The sequence below is a fragment of the Eschrichtius robustus genome, chromosome 8 (genome assembly GCF_028021215.1).
Source record: "Eschrichtius robustus isolate mEscRob2 chromosome 8, mEscRob2.pri, whole genome shotgun sequence".
NCBI classification, from domain to species: domain Eukaryota; kingdom Metazoa; phylum Chordata; class Mammalia; order Artiodactyla; family Eschrichtiidae; genus Eschrichtius; species Eschrichtius robustus.
Window position 1 is genome coordinate 83,701,618 of NC_090831.1, and position 15,540 is coordinate 83,717,157.

A 15,540-nucleotide genomic window follows, 5' to 3' on the forward strand; every position below is an offset into this window, starting at 1 on the left:
CTGAGAACCTGAATTAGGATCACTTTCTTCAGAGAGGATTTGCATCTATCTCTGCTGGGAGCCACCAGGCTTACTAACTGGGGACTGTTTTAGTTCTCTTCAAGGGTCCTAGTATCATACAGAATTCTCAGGTTCAGTTTTCCTGTCCTGCAGCAGGAATGCTCAAGGCTTAGTCATCTAATTCTGGGGCTATTATTGGCAAGGACATCCAGGCCATTTGTTTACCATTACTGTCTAGCCTTTCAGCTCACTTTATCTTCTTTCTTTTTGTGGGAGAGGGATTGGTACAACTTCAAGATTTTCCTTATTTTCTTTCAAGCCCAGAAATGCTTTTCAAAAACTATGTTTGCTATAGTATATCCAGGAGCTGGTTGTATTGTGGTTAGAGGGTCAAAATCACTGGTAGAAATGGAAATTCCTTACATATGACATTTGCTAGTACTACCTTGAAAACAACCAGAAAAATAGTCATGATTAACAGATTTTTGTTAAAAGGCCAGACATGGAGATTTTATTGTTAATGTTTTAAATTCCTTAATGAAAGCTGTCATTTTAGGTGGGAGAGACAGATTTTAGAATAATATGCAATTTTTAGTACCTACAGCACAACTGAGCCTTGCTTACTATATTACCATAACTGGCTTCTGGGTCACAGACAAACTTGGTCTTTTTGGGAAGAGTTAATAACTAGCGAAAACTGGAATACTGGAGGGTATACTTGAAAACAGTGAGGTGTAACAGCTATGAAACATGGTCAAACCTGTAGTCTACGGCTCAGCCTCACTACAGAATTGCAGCTGTAGCTGAGAAGTCCTTTGGTCCTTCTTCCCAAGAGTAAAAACCAAATCTTTGTTTTATGCTCCTGTGGCTTGTTCTCTCTCATTCTAATAACCTGTTTTGAAGGTCCAGCTCACTGCATTCCACAGAGACATAAGAGATTTTTTGATAACCAGTGTTGTTTTATTCATGACTCTTCTTTCTTCCACTTATTCAGTAAATAAATTTAAGAAGGTGACCATTTCTTGGTAAGCCAAGAATCAAATTTCAGCTTCCGGGAAACACTTTTCCCTCATAATCTTGACCCTTCTACTTTAAAATCTTGTTCCAAGGATAGCTCTGTACAAACTTAATTCTTCAGTAAGAACAATAATGATTGCTAATACTTATTATATGCCAGGCTCTGTTAAGACATAGATATTTGGGCTGTCCTCAGTCTGCAGGCAAGGAAGCTGAGGCACAGTCATATAACCCAAAGTTTCCCAGCTAGAAAGTGCTGGAACTGACAGTCAATCCTCAGCTGTCTGGTTCCAGAGTCTGTGCAATTATCCTTTAGTATAGACTGGCTATAGACCAAGACCAGACCCAGTATGTGTGATGATATGAGTCTCTCTAACAAAATGAAATGTAGTATTTTAGTAGGGACTATAGGTTAAACTACAAATACATTTATTCCTCTAAGAACAGTATGCCATCTTTTAAATTTTGAAGTTGTTATAATCAATTGTCTCTGCAGTTTGCTTGCTCTTAGTAAGCTAAGAAAAAATCCCAGAGCAGAGTGATTTACCAGCACCATCCTTAAGTTGCAAATCTACCCTTTATCACAGAGCAAAAATACACTTCAGATCAACTCAATAAAATAACTTTAAGGGTTCACAGAAGGAATACTCACATCTATTTGTCATGCATTCCAATGCCGCAAGGCCCCCTTTTCAATTGTCTAACTCCTATCCTGGTCTTTTTATAGCCTGAAAACAAGGAATCACCCAAGTGAGATATCCCTTCAGAACACTGTTGAAAATATATTAAACAGAGAGATATCCCAGATCCCTGGTCTAAATGTTAAAAATGTATTAGCATATAGAGAAAATATCTGTAGATGTATTCTATTAGGTTCTAATGAGTTTTTGCTTCCCCCTTTTTGATAATGTCTTCAATTTCTTCTGAGACCTTTCCTTTGTAGTTATTTGGTTCTATTGCGTTTAACTTCTTTTGATACTCCAGTGGCAAACCATTCTCTTTTGCACCCAGGCAAATCACCTAGAAATGGTTAAAATAAACAAAAAACCCTTTAGTTAGGAACATAATTTAATTTAGTATACCACACCTTTATTTGTAGTATCAAAGTATGAAATATTAGCTTTCAGATAACTCTAGAATAAACAATTCTAGAACAAAATGGAGGGATAGTCATTCCTCTCACAATGAGCATGAATGTGCAGGGAGTTTTCAAAGCCACAGGATACACTCTTATGGAAGAGCAATTGTACTCAGTAATATGATTTAAAATATTTTTATATTAAGAGAAAAACTTATTGTACAGAATTTGCATGACTTTTTAAGAAACAAACACCATTCTCCAAAAAAATTTCCAGTTTACAGGTATCAGTTGTAGTTGAATCCTGGAGTCTACTCTACCTCTGAATTAGACGTGAGGGAATAAATAGCAAGTGTGTCCAGTGGTACTTCCCAGATCCATACCAGGCTTAACTCCTCTAGGTTCCTTTCTAGAAAATTCCAGATTAGGCCCAGGAACTGGGTCACCCTCTCCAGGTATCATGTCCTGATTGGGCCTGCCAACAAGTACCTAAGTTTGGGTTTCTGAAAAGGGATGTTGGACTCTCTATCCTGAATTCTTTTCTGGTGCTTGAGGGAGTGGTATCCCTGATTTTGAAAAGCAGTGTGACTTATTTTTCCCTCCATCTGGAAATGGAAAACATTTCAGCAATAGGAAATATAATTTTTACCTACAAAAATGAATCTTGGTGTTCATGAAATACTGTTTTATGGAGGAAGAAAAAAATGATTACAAAAGCATGGGTATAGAATAACTCTACAAAAAATACACTCATACATGCTATTTTAAAAAAGAAAAAAACATGTCTAGAATTATGACTCAAATACATTTCTACAAGCTTTTTTTTTTAATAAATGAGTTTTAGGGACATATTTCTATCATTATAAATAAATCTGAACATTTAGTTATTTGGTAAATAACTATCATTTTTTGTATTAAAGAAACATTTTGATTAAAATGAATTGTACATGTAGAATTTAAAACACACAAAGCCTTTTAAAAACAAGATATTCGGGCTTCCCTGGTGGCGCAGTGGTTAAGAATCCGCCTGCCAATGCAGGGGACACGGGTTTGAGCCCTGGTCTGGGAAGATCGCACATGCCGCGGAGCAACTAGGCCCGTGAGCCACTATTACTGAGCCTGCGCGTCTGGAGCCTGTGCTCCGCAACAAGAGAGGCCACGATAGTGAGAGGCCCGCACACCGCGATGAAAAGTGGCCCCCGCTTGCCACAACTAGAGAAAGCCCTCGCACAGAAAGGAAGACCCAACACAGCCATAAATAAATAAATAAATAAATATTTTAAAAAAACAAACAAGATATTCTTTAGTTTAGCTCAGTGAAAATTAACAAGGAATTACCAAAAGTCCTTGTAAGTAGTTAGTTAAAAGGATACCTTTTTATACTGGGGTGATGGGGGAGCACGCTCATAATTTGTCATCTGATAACTTCGACAGGTTATTTCTTTTCCTTCTTGAGTAGAAGCATTAACTTCTATTGGGACATACATTCCACTTTTAACCCCTTCTTGCCTGAAACCAGAACAGTCAAATTTTAATCATACTTGACTTAGCCAAGTTAGTTTACCGGATTAAAATTTTTAACTATTTATGGATGTACTTGCTCCCTGTATATTTTGGGATAGAGTAGAAGTACCACCACATCAAAAGGAAGTTTAGCATTTCAATTAGAAAGCTGGAGACTTACTATTACTGGGTATGCTTCTAATAGATCTCTATATTTAGCCTATCTAAAAACATGCTTCAGTGTAGTTATTTCAAGCTTTGTAACCCTGAAACATTGCTCTCTAGGCTACAAAAACGACTATGTGTTCTGACAGCAAGAGAATATACACCCAGAGAAAAGTAGAGAGAATGGCTCATTCCTGTTTGCAAGTGAAGTAAAGTATTAAGCATGTCAGATGCTTGTCTGCTCTTCTCAAATCCTACTCTTTTCTGCCACTTTCTTTGCATTAAATGCTCTGCCACACAACTCTTGAGTTCTATTTATAAACAGCATCAAAGCATTTCTAATATGTTTTGAAGTTTTTACAAATGATTATTACTGTTTTTACTGATTCAACTGCCACCTTAAAGAATTATTTTTTAAAAACTGACTAATAAAAACTGAGCTGCTTTTGAAATCAATAAAAGTATGTAACAATTACAAAAATCTTCATGCCTTCTCACAATATGAAACTACAAAGATATTTTTATTAAAAAACAAATAGAATGAAAATAAGGACTTCCATCAATTATAGAAGAGATTACAAATGTCTCCCCAAATCTCAATCAGAGAGTGTGACCCTTCTAGGCTTTTCTTTTTAGGAATGAACATTATACCTTTTAGGTTAACTCTAAAGTATAAAGAATATGTCCATAGTATATGGTTTTGAAAAACCAACACATATATACACATCCTTGCATATGATCCACTTTCTAAATTAGTAATTATTTAACTTATAATTAGAAGTCACCTACTTATCTAGAGAACTTAAATTGCTTTTGTTCATTTTCCATACTACTCCCCATACTTCATCGCCAGGACTTTCAAAAATGGTGGCTATACCTCCATGCCAAGTTTCACTAGTTTTGCCTTGGGGATTGCCAAAGTCAAGCTTAAAATCCTACAAAGGAAACCAAAGTGATATGATCAGTATCCATGTGAACCAAAATTTCCTTCCTCAAAATAAAAAAAGATTTACCTTGAACTCCATGCAACTAAAACAAACTTTGAGTTCCTTCTGTAAAAAATACAAAGATAAATAACCAAGGACCCAGATCTCAAGGACTATAATTTTTCATATTTTTCTTTAAAAGTGAACTGTATACTGAATATGTACACGTATCTTACCATAAACAAGAGGCTTAAAGGGGAAAATAAATCCCATAATCCTGATGCCTTAACACAGCTATCTTTATTTTTGAAAACTACTTCCCAGCCCAGTTACATACACATAGATTTTAACTTAGAGACAATCATAGTGTACATAATTGTTGAAGCTGGGTGATGGCTACATAAGGGTTATAACAGTCTTTCCACTTTTACGTATGTAAGTGTATCCTATTAGCATATTTTTTTTGTCCTAAGGGAGTTGGCATTAGAGGGTGATCTGTACACTTATAAATTTAATATTCCTGAATTGTATTAACATATCTATAATAATCATAAGAGCAGCTAACACTTACTGGAAAATTACTGGGTTCTATACACTGTGCTATGAGCTTTATACGGACTTCTTTTTAATCCTGTCAACAACTTTTTATACCCATTTAACAGAAAGAAAAACTGTGGCTTAAAAAGATTAAGCAACTTGCCTAAGGTGTCACAACTAATAAGTAATGGAGTCAAGGTTTCGAGCTTAGTTTCCTCCCTCACAGAGATGAGTAATCAAAGGACACAGCCAGGAAGATTAAAAATCCTTATTTGGCTGTTTGGTCTAAGAAGATTTCTTTCCATCTTTCCAGAGCTTAGCTTCCTTAATGATAAAAAAAAAAAAGGTTAGACTAGATAATAAATCTAAGGTTTATATTTTATCTCTGTCACCTTAATTTTCTTAAAAACCTGTCAGAATTTCACAAAAAAGGTCGGTTTGAGTGACCAGTACCTTCAATTGGTATACTGGATGTTCTAGGACCAGGTATCCCTGACAGGACATCAGGAGATCTGATAAAAGTTACAACCACACTAGGAACTGGTTGTCTATTGTTAAATCCAACAGACAACTTTCATTCCTTGTCTTGCTCTACTTCTCAGCTGCTTCTGACATCATTAACCACCCGGTCTTGATCTGTCTCCTTTCTTTTAGACTGTTCCTTGATCTCCTCAATTCCCTTTGCCAACTCCTCCTCCACTATCTGGTCTTTAAATGTTGGAGTTTCTGAGGGCTCAGTTTAGGCCCTTTTCTCTGTTCAGCAGTTTGCTCAAGACAATCTCATCCCCTCCAATGGCTTCAAATACCATCCAATATTCCAATCGTCTTCTAATCCAGCTCAGATCTCTCTTCTGAGCTTCAAAAGTGCTTAGAATATAGTGAGTATTTAATGAATGTTCACTAATATTTTTCTGCTCACTTGGATATACAACAAGCATCTCAAACTCAGTACAGCAGACCCTTGAATAACACGGGTTTGAACTACACAGGTCCACATATACGTAAATTTTTTTCAATAAATATAGCATCTATATTTTCCTTTTACATATCATCAAATTAACTAAGTATGGGGAAAAGTTCGAGTAGAGATTAAAATAGAGAATATGTGGCATCAAAAGAACTAGGGTCTGAGTCCTGATTCTATCCAAACTTTTTCAGCTTCCTGCCCTTGGGTGAGTCATGTATCAATTCCTTTGTTTTCGAGGTAGAGATGGCAGTTCTGATTTTCGGCTGGGTGAAGGGTGGGCACCACTAACCCCGGCATTGTTTAAGGGCCAAATACATGTCCAAACTGAGCTTGATTTTCCCTCCCAAACTAATTCTCCTCTTCTTTTCACAAACATCACCGTCATCTACTCTGTTGCATCAAAAACCTTAGTCATCCCCATTATCTCCTCTTCCTTTCACAATCAATCACCAAGGCCTAACAGTACTCACTCCTAAGTATCTCCCAAACCCATCTACCCTCCACTGCTACCACTGCAGGGTACCATTATCTTTAGTATGGATTGATGCAAAGGCTTCCTAACTGGGCTCCCTACATCCACTGCTGCCCCCACCCCTCCAATCCATTTTCCATAGCAACCAGAACCAGCTTTCAAAGATGTAAATCTGATGTTTCATTTGCTTAAATTTGGCAGAGGTCTTCTCGTTGATCTCAAGATAAAGACCCAAGTCTTCTCTGGCCTCTGTGGTCCTGTAAAATGTGGCCCTTCCCGACCTCTCTAGTCTTCATGCTACACCCTCCTCACACACTAGATTCCAGCCACACTAGCTGGAAGGTCCAGCTTTTTTCTTTCCTGAGGTCTTTTGTCCCTGCTGGTCATTCTGTTTGCTTCCCCCATCTCCAGTCATTCAGGTCTCAGTTTAAAAGTCACATTTTCAGGAATGGCTTTACGGAGCATCCCGGTTAGGTCAGGTCCCCAAGTCACACACTTCCATAGCACCTTGAATGTCTCCTTTAAAAAAAAGAAAGATTTCACTTTTTTTTAGAGCAGTTTTAAGTTCAGAACAAAACTGAGAGTAAGGTATAACGTGTCTCCTTTTAAGACTGACCATACCTGTGACGGAATAATCATTTGCTTGATAGCTCTTTGCTGCATTCCAATTATAAACCATTTGAACTTCTTTCCCACGTTTGGGGAATTCCCTACCTTATGAGTTTGGGGGTAGACAGTGTTCAGAGCCCAACTCCCATTTCTGAAGTTTCAAATGCCAGAAGTTGATTCTCCCAGCTTTTCTTGAAGTCACGGCATGGGCACGTGGCCAAGACTTAGCCAATCAGGACACCCACCTAGGGCTTTGAATTAGAAACTAGTGACCCAGGGCAGCAAAAACTCCACCTTGGTGGTGGCAACCATATGTGGGTTTCAGGAACTTGGAGGTGTAGTGACAGTAGCAGGCAGGGTCCGGAGCAGGTGATGCACAATGCAACGTCCACGTTTACCAAGCTTAGCGGCGATGCAACAGTGGCCTACTGGGCTGGTTCTGTTGGTGTGATACTGGCTGTTTTACAGCTTCCCTTTTATGCCTGCTTGTTTTGTCAGCTTTGTGGTCCTACCTTCCTGGTCATTCTGTGAGCTCTTCAAACGGCCTTTCAACACATTCTTTTTCTGCTTGAATCAGCCACTTCTGTTGCTTGCAACTAAGAACCCTGACAACAATAGCAGAGACCATGTTTGTTTGGTTCAACAATGTCAAAAGGCTTTGTACATAACTTGTTTGAGTGTCTCTCCTATAGACTGGGAGGTCCTGAAAGCAGCCAGCTTTACTCAATCATCTTTGTATCTCCAGGTAAGTGCTGGAAGACTACGCACTAAATGAATAAATGGACTGTACTGAGAGCAATGATTCTTACCAAGGCAAGCGAAGGTTTATCCAGCCACTTGACTTAACTGAGCACAGCCGTTACTGTGAATAAGACACGGCTCCAGCTTTCAGGACCTCTCGGATCGGGAGCAAAAGGCAGGTAAATGGATTTTTACAAAACCAGGTGACAAGTCCTGGAGCAAAGGGAGGTACAGAACAGAAAGCAACTGACTCCCTGACTTGGGTCAGAGAAGGCTTCTCAGAGGGACCAACCGAATGGATTCTGTAATGATGCCCCTAAGTCAGTGGCCAAGGGAGAGGCGCTGGGATCTGGGCAGAACGAGCAGCTGGTGAGAACGTCAGGAGGGAGACCTCAGCGCAGCCCGGGAGGCACAGGTGCCAGAGTAGCACAGCTCAGCAGGTGTCAAGCACAGGGCTGAGGGCGAGAGCGACCGGCCCGGGGTCGTGCAAGGAACCCTGATGTACTTTGAGCAGAAAGAGCTGCATTCCCGGCCCAGTGCTGCCAACGAGCGGCGCAGAGAAAGCGAGTTCTCGAAATCCTGGCTCCCTCGTCTGCAGAAGGGGCAGAGGCCATCGCAGGGGACGGGCGGAGAGCACTGACCTGCAGGCGGGCCACGCTGCAGAACACGGCCGAGGGGTTTCGGAGGTGGATCCGCTCCGTCAGCAGGTTGCTGCCATAGGCGAAGTAGAGAAAACTCTCCCCTTCCTGGCTCCGGAGGTCCTCGCCGCCTAAGTTCGCCATGTCCCACCGGACGCCTGTACGGACCTGGGATCTGTAGCAGGAGAGTGAGGAGAGGACGAGGAGCATAGCGCGGTGGCAGATGACCCCAATCCAGGAACCGCGGCACCGCGCAGCCTTAGAGGTTAGGGGAAAGGCTGGAAGCTGCGGCCGGGCGAGTCACCTGCGAGCACTCTACTGACTGGCTGCCAGTATCCAACGCTGTGAGTTGCTCCCTCTGATTGGCCAGCCCACCGCCTCCTCTCCGCTCGCTGCTTGGACTTTGCAATACTCTGCCCTGAGGCGACCCGGGGCTGATTCCACATTGGACCCGTTCCTCTGTTGTCCCGCCCCCGTGTTCAAGGCTCCCTCTGATTGGCTCCCTCTACGCGGGGGCGGGTCAGGGCCCCTATTTGTGGGTAGTAGCTCGCCGGTCCCGGCCAGATGGTTTTTACCTCTGGGTGGCTCCTGCGTGGTTCACTGGCTTTGTGTGCTCTTCAGGGAATTTTTGGTCCATTTAAGGTGAAACAGCAGCTCTGGCCATGCCCCCCACGGTCCATCAGCCGGCAGCTTGCCCCTGTCCCGCTCTCTGCGTTTGGAGTTGGGACGTCTGTTCACCCCCACAAGCTGGTACCCGCACCCCCAGTCCTGATCACCTCCCTAATACCTTTTCTAAGGACCCTTGGCTTCCTGGAAAAGCTCCTCTGAGTGTCAGGGGCTCCCTTCCCTGGTGGAAGTAGCGTGCAGCGTTCAAATCACGACGCTTGCTGTTTACTTGGAAGCCTAACCTCCTGCACTTCTCGTCTCCGGTTCCTCCTTTTTTTTTTTTTTTTCTTTTTAAACATCTTTGTTGGAGTATAATTGCTTTACAACGTTGTGTTAGTTGCTGCTGTATAACAAAGTGAATCAGCTATACGTGTACATATATCCCCATATCGCCTCCCTCTTGCATCTCCCTCCCTCCCACCCTCCCTATCCCACCCCTCTAGGTGGTCACAAAGCACCCAGCTGATCTCCCTGTCCCATGCGGCTGCTTCCCACTAGCTATCTATTTTACATTTGGTAGTGTATATATGTCCATGCCACTCACTCACTTCGTCCCAGCTTACCCTTCCCACTCCCCGTGTCCTCAAGTCCATTCTCTACGTCTGTGTCTTTATTCCGGTCCTGCCCCTAGGTTCTTAAGACCTTTTTTTTTTTTTTTTTTTGGATTCCATATATATGTGTTAGCATACGGTATTTGTTTTTCTCTTTCTGACTTACTTCACTCTGTATGACAGTCTCCAGGTCCATCCACCTCACTACAAATAACTCAATTTCGTTTCTTGTTATGGCTGAGTAATATTTCATTGTATGTATGTGCCACATCTTCTTTATCGATTCATCTGTCGATGGACACTTAGGTTGCTTCCATGTCCTGGCTATTGTGAACAGAGCTGCAATGATCTGGTTCCTCCTTTAAAATAGAGATTATAACATGTTATGATCACAATTACATAAGTTATGATCACCTATCTCCTAGGGTTGGTGTAAGTATTAAAAGTAACTTTGTTAATGTTATTAGGTGCAGAAGCTCCAGTGTAAAGATATAGAAGTATTGTATAATAAAAATGACATAAAAACTCTATATTGTTAACTTTGAAATGAAAATATTAATATGAACTCAGGGCCTAGAAGCAATGACTATCCTTGGCACCCGGATTTTGATCTCTATATACCACTTTTCCACTAAAAGGTACCAGGGCTCCTTGGAGAAATGGCTGATGTCAGTTGGGTCAAGAGCTGAGAAATAATAGGAGCACTTAGAACATCATGTGACAGAAAATCAGGAGGTATTAAAAAACGAGGTCCTTTGAAAACACAGAAGCTAGCTTGAAGGAATGCCCACTGGCCAAAGTTAGAACAATTTGAGCGTCAAATTAATAACCGCAATTTATTTAAAATGTCAAACATAAAATTCATTTCCACTAAAGTGTAAAGCAAATCTAAAAAAACAACAGTTTTAAGAAACTTTCTTTGCCATACTACTGGCAGTGACTATTACACCAACTCTTTACTCTGAAAAGTGGTAATTTAAGAAAATTACCATTTATCCTGCTTTTCTAGTTGCAGCTGTATTTCAGGGTAACTAAATGGCCCCAGTTGATGAGGAAACAGTTCTCTTTACAAAAACATGCCAGCTAAATAATGTAAAATGAAGGATAGAATTAGAAATTCACCATTTTGCAGTCCCTAGTGGAATAATTGATTCATGCCAGGATCATCAATGAGACCAATTGGTGAAAGTGCGATAGGGAACAGGATATTCACATAGATATTCACACGTGCCGGTAATCAGGGAAATCCATAATGACAAGGGAGAAATCTGGCCCCTTCCCACCTTAACCTAGATCGATCTTATCATCAGTAAAATGGACCAACCTGACATTATGTGTCTCCTGATGTGATACAATATGAAGCACCAGCATCATTTGAGAAGTATTGTTTCCAAAAATCTTTAACCTCAGTATAATCAAGCAGGAACTACAAGGGTAGAAGTAGACAATCAGAAGAATCCAGAACAAATGGTGAGACATCCTGCAGAACAAATGGCTCAATTTCTTAAATTAACTCAGTGCCATAAAAAAAAAAAAAGAAAAGAAAAGAAAAGAAAGAAAAAAGAAGAGAAATAAAGCAGTACCGAGGGAGGGCTGTTTTAGATTAAAAGAAAACTAAGAAACGTCATAACCAGATACAATGGCTTGTCCTCGGTTCTGATTTAATAAACCAGATATAAAAGATACTTTGTGAGCAATCGGAGAATCTGAATACAGACTAAAACATTAGATGATATTAGACAGTTGTTTTTTTATTAGGTATGATAATGGCATTGTGCTTATGTAGAAAAATATCTCCTTTGAGATACACATATTTGTGTATTTAGGGGTAAAATGTTTGCTATCTATATATTTTTTTTAATTAATTTTATTTTTATTTATTTTTGGCTGCGTTGGGTCTTCGTTGCAGTGTGCGGGCTTCTCACTGAGGTGGCCTCTCTTGTTGCAGAGCGCGGGCTCTAGGGCACAGGCTCAGTAGTTGTGGCGCACGGGGTCAGTTGCTCCATGGCACGTGGGATCTTCCCGGACCAGGGCTCGAACCCGTGTCCCCTGCACTAGCAGGCAGAGTCTTAACCACCGTGCCACAAGGGAAGTCCCTATATTTTTAAATAATTCAGAAAAATTAAAATGTGGAAAAGTGTTAAATGTTAAACTGAGTGCATATATGGATGCTTGTTTTATTATTCTTTTCTATATATTTGAATATTTTCATGTTAAAAATTCAAAAAAGAAAAATGGTGATATATGTAAAGCACTTGACATACTGAGCATTCAATAATAACTTTGTTGTTATATAATCTGCAAGTAGGAAGGCTCATACCTTCTCCTGCCCCCTAAACATTAAGGCAGAACTTGACGTACTTATTTCGTCATTTCAGTAAGCAAGTTGCCTTCCTTGACAAGATAGGCCTCTATTGCACCATGAATTCCCAAGGTCTCTGCTTCGGAGCACTACCATTTAAAACATCCTTCTGTGTTTTAAACTGCTTTCAACATTTAAAATGTATTTATTATTTAATTAATTATTTTTTAAGGTATTTTACTTCTTTTCTCTTCCTATACTTCTCACTAATTGCTTAATTTTATGGTGACTGATTTTTCTCAACACTATTCTGTGAAAATTTTCTGAAGTTAAACATTGATGTTTCCTCAGACACAGAAAATCTTTTCTTACCCCAGTGAAGCATTTTATTTAGCTTCCCCATGTTGGTTGCCATGTACTGACCCCTGTTGGCCAACAAGAGGCAGTAGGTAACAAGGGGTTTTGTCTTTTCAAATTTAACCAAAATAGACAACCAACAAGGAGCCACTGTATAGCACAGAGAACTATACTTAATATTTTGTAATAACCTATAAGGGAAAAGAATCTGAAAAAGAATAGATATATATGTATGTATAACTGAATCACTTTCCTGAACACCTGAAACTGACACAACATTGTAAATCAACTATACTTCAATAAAAAAATTTTTTTAATTTTAAAATTAAGAAAAGTTTTAAAACTTTTTTAAGAAAGCAAAGCACACTTAGGAAAAAAAGAACAAATTTAACCAAAGCCTGGTTAATATTAGTTAACAATCACTGAGTGCTTATTAAATGCCAGTCTAAACTCTTACATATATTAGTTCATTCAATCCTGAAAGTGGCCCTATGCAGAAATTACTAATATATCCTCATTTTACAGTTGAGGAAACAGATGTGCAGTAGGTTAAATAACTTGCCCCAGGCTGTAGTTAGCGATGACTGAAGCAGAGATTAAGCAATCTGATTCTAGAGTCATCACTGGGTGTTGCTTCCCAAATTTCTCAAATTGTAAAGCCCTCGTGGTCTACATATAACTGGTTATTAATAGCTCGCTTTCAAGTACAATCTCTATCATATCTATAAGGACACTATGAAATAATAGTACTAGCATTCAATTACTTGATAATAAAGATAATGAGGTCAGATTTCTTCTAAATGCCATCTTTTAATCCAGTGGACTTAAAGTTTTTGGTTGTATCATTAAATTTTTTGAGCACATATTCTATATATATAACAATATATATAAAACTATATATATGATATAATATCCATAAAATAGAAATTTTAAAAATAACTATTTAACTGTCATATCAATGCAAAACATTCAAGTGGGGCAAAGTTAATTATAAATAATAGTGGATAAAAATCCATATTTCAAATAGTCCTCCTATAAATTTCCATTTTCTAGCTAACCTTGTCAAATCATATTAGATCATCATTATTTTTATATCATTAGGTAGGTGATGAAGAGTTTGTCCCAGAAGTCAGAAATGTCAGCTCTGTCCCTTTCTTTTTTCTTTTCTTGTGCTTGCAATTTTAGTAAGAGCTTCAGTCCAGTTCTTGGCAGAAATCTTCTTTGTGAGAATTAGTTAGTTCTCTGGAAATCCACTTAACCAAGCAAATTACAGTAAATCACGAGCACAGAAAGTGAATGAAGGAGGGCTAGTGTCACTGTCAACCGCTCCTCAGGAAGGCACTCCCACCCCTCCCCCAGGGTACCTCATATCTCTTAAGAGACAGATGATGACTATCTATCTGACTGACTGTGGGTTCTAGTGTTAAAGTAAAATTCTATATTAGTATATATTTACTAAATATAGTAAAGGTAAAGCATAGTAAAAAATTCTAGGGAATTCCCTGGCAGCCCAATGGTTAGGACTCTGCGCTTTCACTGCTGAGGGCCTGGGTTCAATCCCTGGTAGGGGAACGAAGATCCCGCAAGCTGCAAGGCACGGCCACAGAATAAATAAATAAATAAATGAATAAAAATTCTAATATTTCAGATTAAAAATAAAAATAGAATTTTAATTGTTTTCACACCTCAGTGGATCAACTCACTCATCCACTTTGAATACCATTGTTGCTATCAATTTCAGCGCTATCATTTTTAAAAGAATACTTCAAGGCAAAACATTTGCACACCATGGCAAGTTTGAAGAGGTGTATGGTGAGAAGGCAGTGTGTCTGCTGAGGAAGGGCAGCTGGCTGCTTAGGCAAGGCCATTTGGGGCAGTAGAACTTCAGTGGGACAGAAAGGGACTGGGTGTCATGAATCTATCTCTTAGCTCTGTGGGCTGAGAAATTTAATCTTGGCTCTGGGAGAAGATTCGCACAACCAGACTCATGAGAGATGGATGTATACATCAGAAAGCCAATTTTTTGATATAAGATGAGAACTATAGTAGATAAACCAGATACCTGTGTTCATTGATCAATGCATTTTCTTCCACGAAGAAAATAAAAGCCAAATGAAAAGGCTTCGGGTGTGAGTTTAGCATGTCTGAGGAACATCAAGGTGGTCAGCTGGTTAGAGTGGAAGGAATAAGAGAAGGAGTGGTAGCAGATGAGGTGGAGAAGTAGGCAAGGGCCAGCTAGTGTAACACCTTGAAGACCATGATACGGAGTCTGGATTTTATTCTAAGAAATCAAACGCTATTGGGGTGTTTTAGGCAGGCATATGATGTGACTTACTTTTTAATAGGATAATTCTGGATGCTGAGTGGAGAATCAGTTCCAAAGGGATAAAAATGATAGTTAAGAGACAAGTAAAGAAGCTATTCAAGAAGTTTTGACAAGACGGTGGCTTTGGACTAGGGTGGTGGGGGTGAAGGTAGAAAGGACTGATACGGGTGCTTTTTTATGGCAGAGAAGACTGGACTGCTGAGGGATTGGAGGTGTGACTCCATGCCCACCAAACAACTTTCCAATGGTAATTTGTCTTTTGAGTAGATTTTCCTTCCAGAGAAGGAAGCACTGATCTGGGAACACAGGGATCTGGTTTTCCTGCTCATTGTACTTTTGTTCCCTGAGAATTTGAACTTGAGTCTGAAAGGGTTAGGTTACTCTGTGGGTGCCAAGACTGTAGCTGTAACACTCTGAGCTGGTCTCAGCCACGTTTACAACAGAAGGAATGAGAAGAGGAGGAAGGTGATCTGAGTGACAGAGACGAGAGCAGACCACAGCCTAAGGGGAGGAGGGAGATAGAAAAACCTGAGTCCTGAGTTCTTTCCAGTGCCTGGCTCCAGCCTTACCAAGATCCAGTTGAGTTTCTCACTTCAGTTTTCACAGGGCAATCTCATCCACCTTGTACTCCAAACCACTCTGGTAATGAGATAAGAATTCTTATTAAATGCATATAGTTTATGGG

At 39.8% G+C, this 15,540-nt stretch overlaps 1 protein-coding gene across 6 annotated transcripts in view; it reads right to left on the reverse strand.

Annotated features, from left to right (window-relative positions):
* Positions 1-542: 542 nt before the first annotated feature.
* The window catches only part of GGCT (gamma-glutamylcyclotransferase), a 74,138-nt gene continuing 59,140 nt past the window's right edge, over positions 543-15,540 (reverse strand). For 3 of the 6 annotated variants that reach the window (XM_068549242.1, XM_068549241.1, XM_068549240.1), the window contains 9 exons: positions 15,425-15,494; positions 11,195-11,296; positions 10,037-10,229; positions 9,229-9,362; positions 8,657-8,828; positions 4,777-4,815; positions 4,553-4,698; positions 3,469-3,604; positions 543-2,037 (listed from right to left, as the gene is read on the reverse strand). In XM_068549242.1, coding sequence (XP_068405343.1) covers positions 1,894-2,037; positions 3,469-3,604; positions 4,553-4,698; positions 4,777-4,815; positions 8,657-8,828; positions 9,229-9,290 — 699 coding nt within the window. In that variant the 5' untranslated portion in view covers positions 9,291-9,362; positions 10,037-10,229; positions 11,195-11,296; positions 15,425-15,494 and the 3' untranslated portion in view covers positions 543-1,893. Of the gene's footprint in view, positions 2,038-3,468; positions 3,605-4,552; positions 4,699-4,776; positions 4,816-8,656; positions 8,937-9,228; positions 9,363-10,036; positions 10,230-11,194; positions 11,297-15,424; positions 15,495-15,540 lie in introns of those variants that run through there. The other 3 variants (XM_068549247.1, XM_068549243.1, XM_068549246.1) reach the window with 3 other exon arrangements.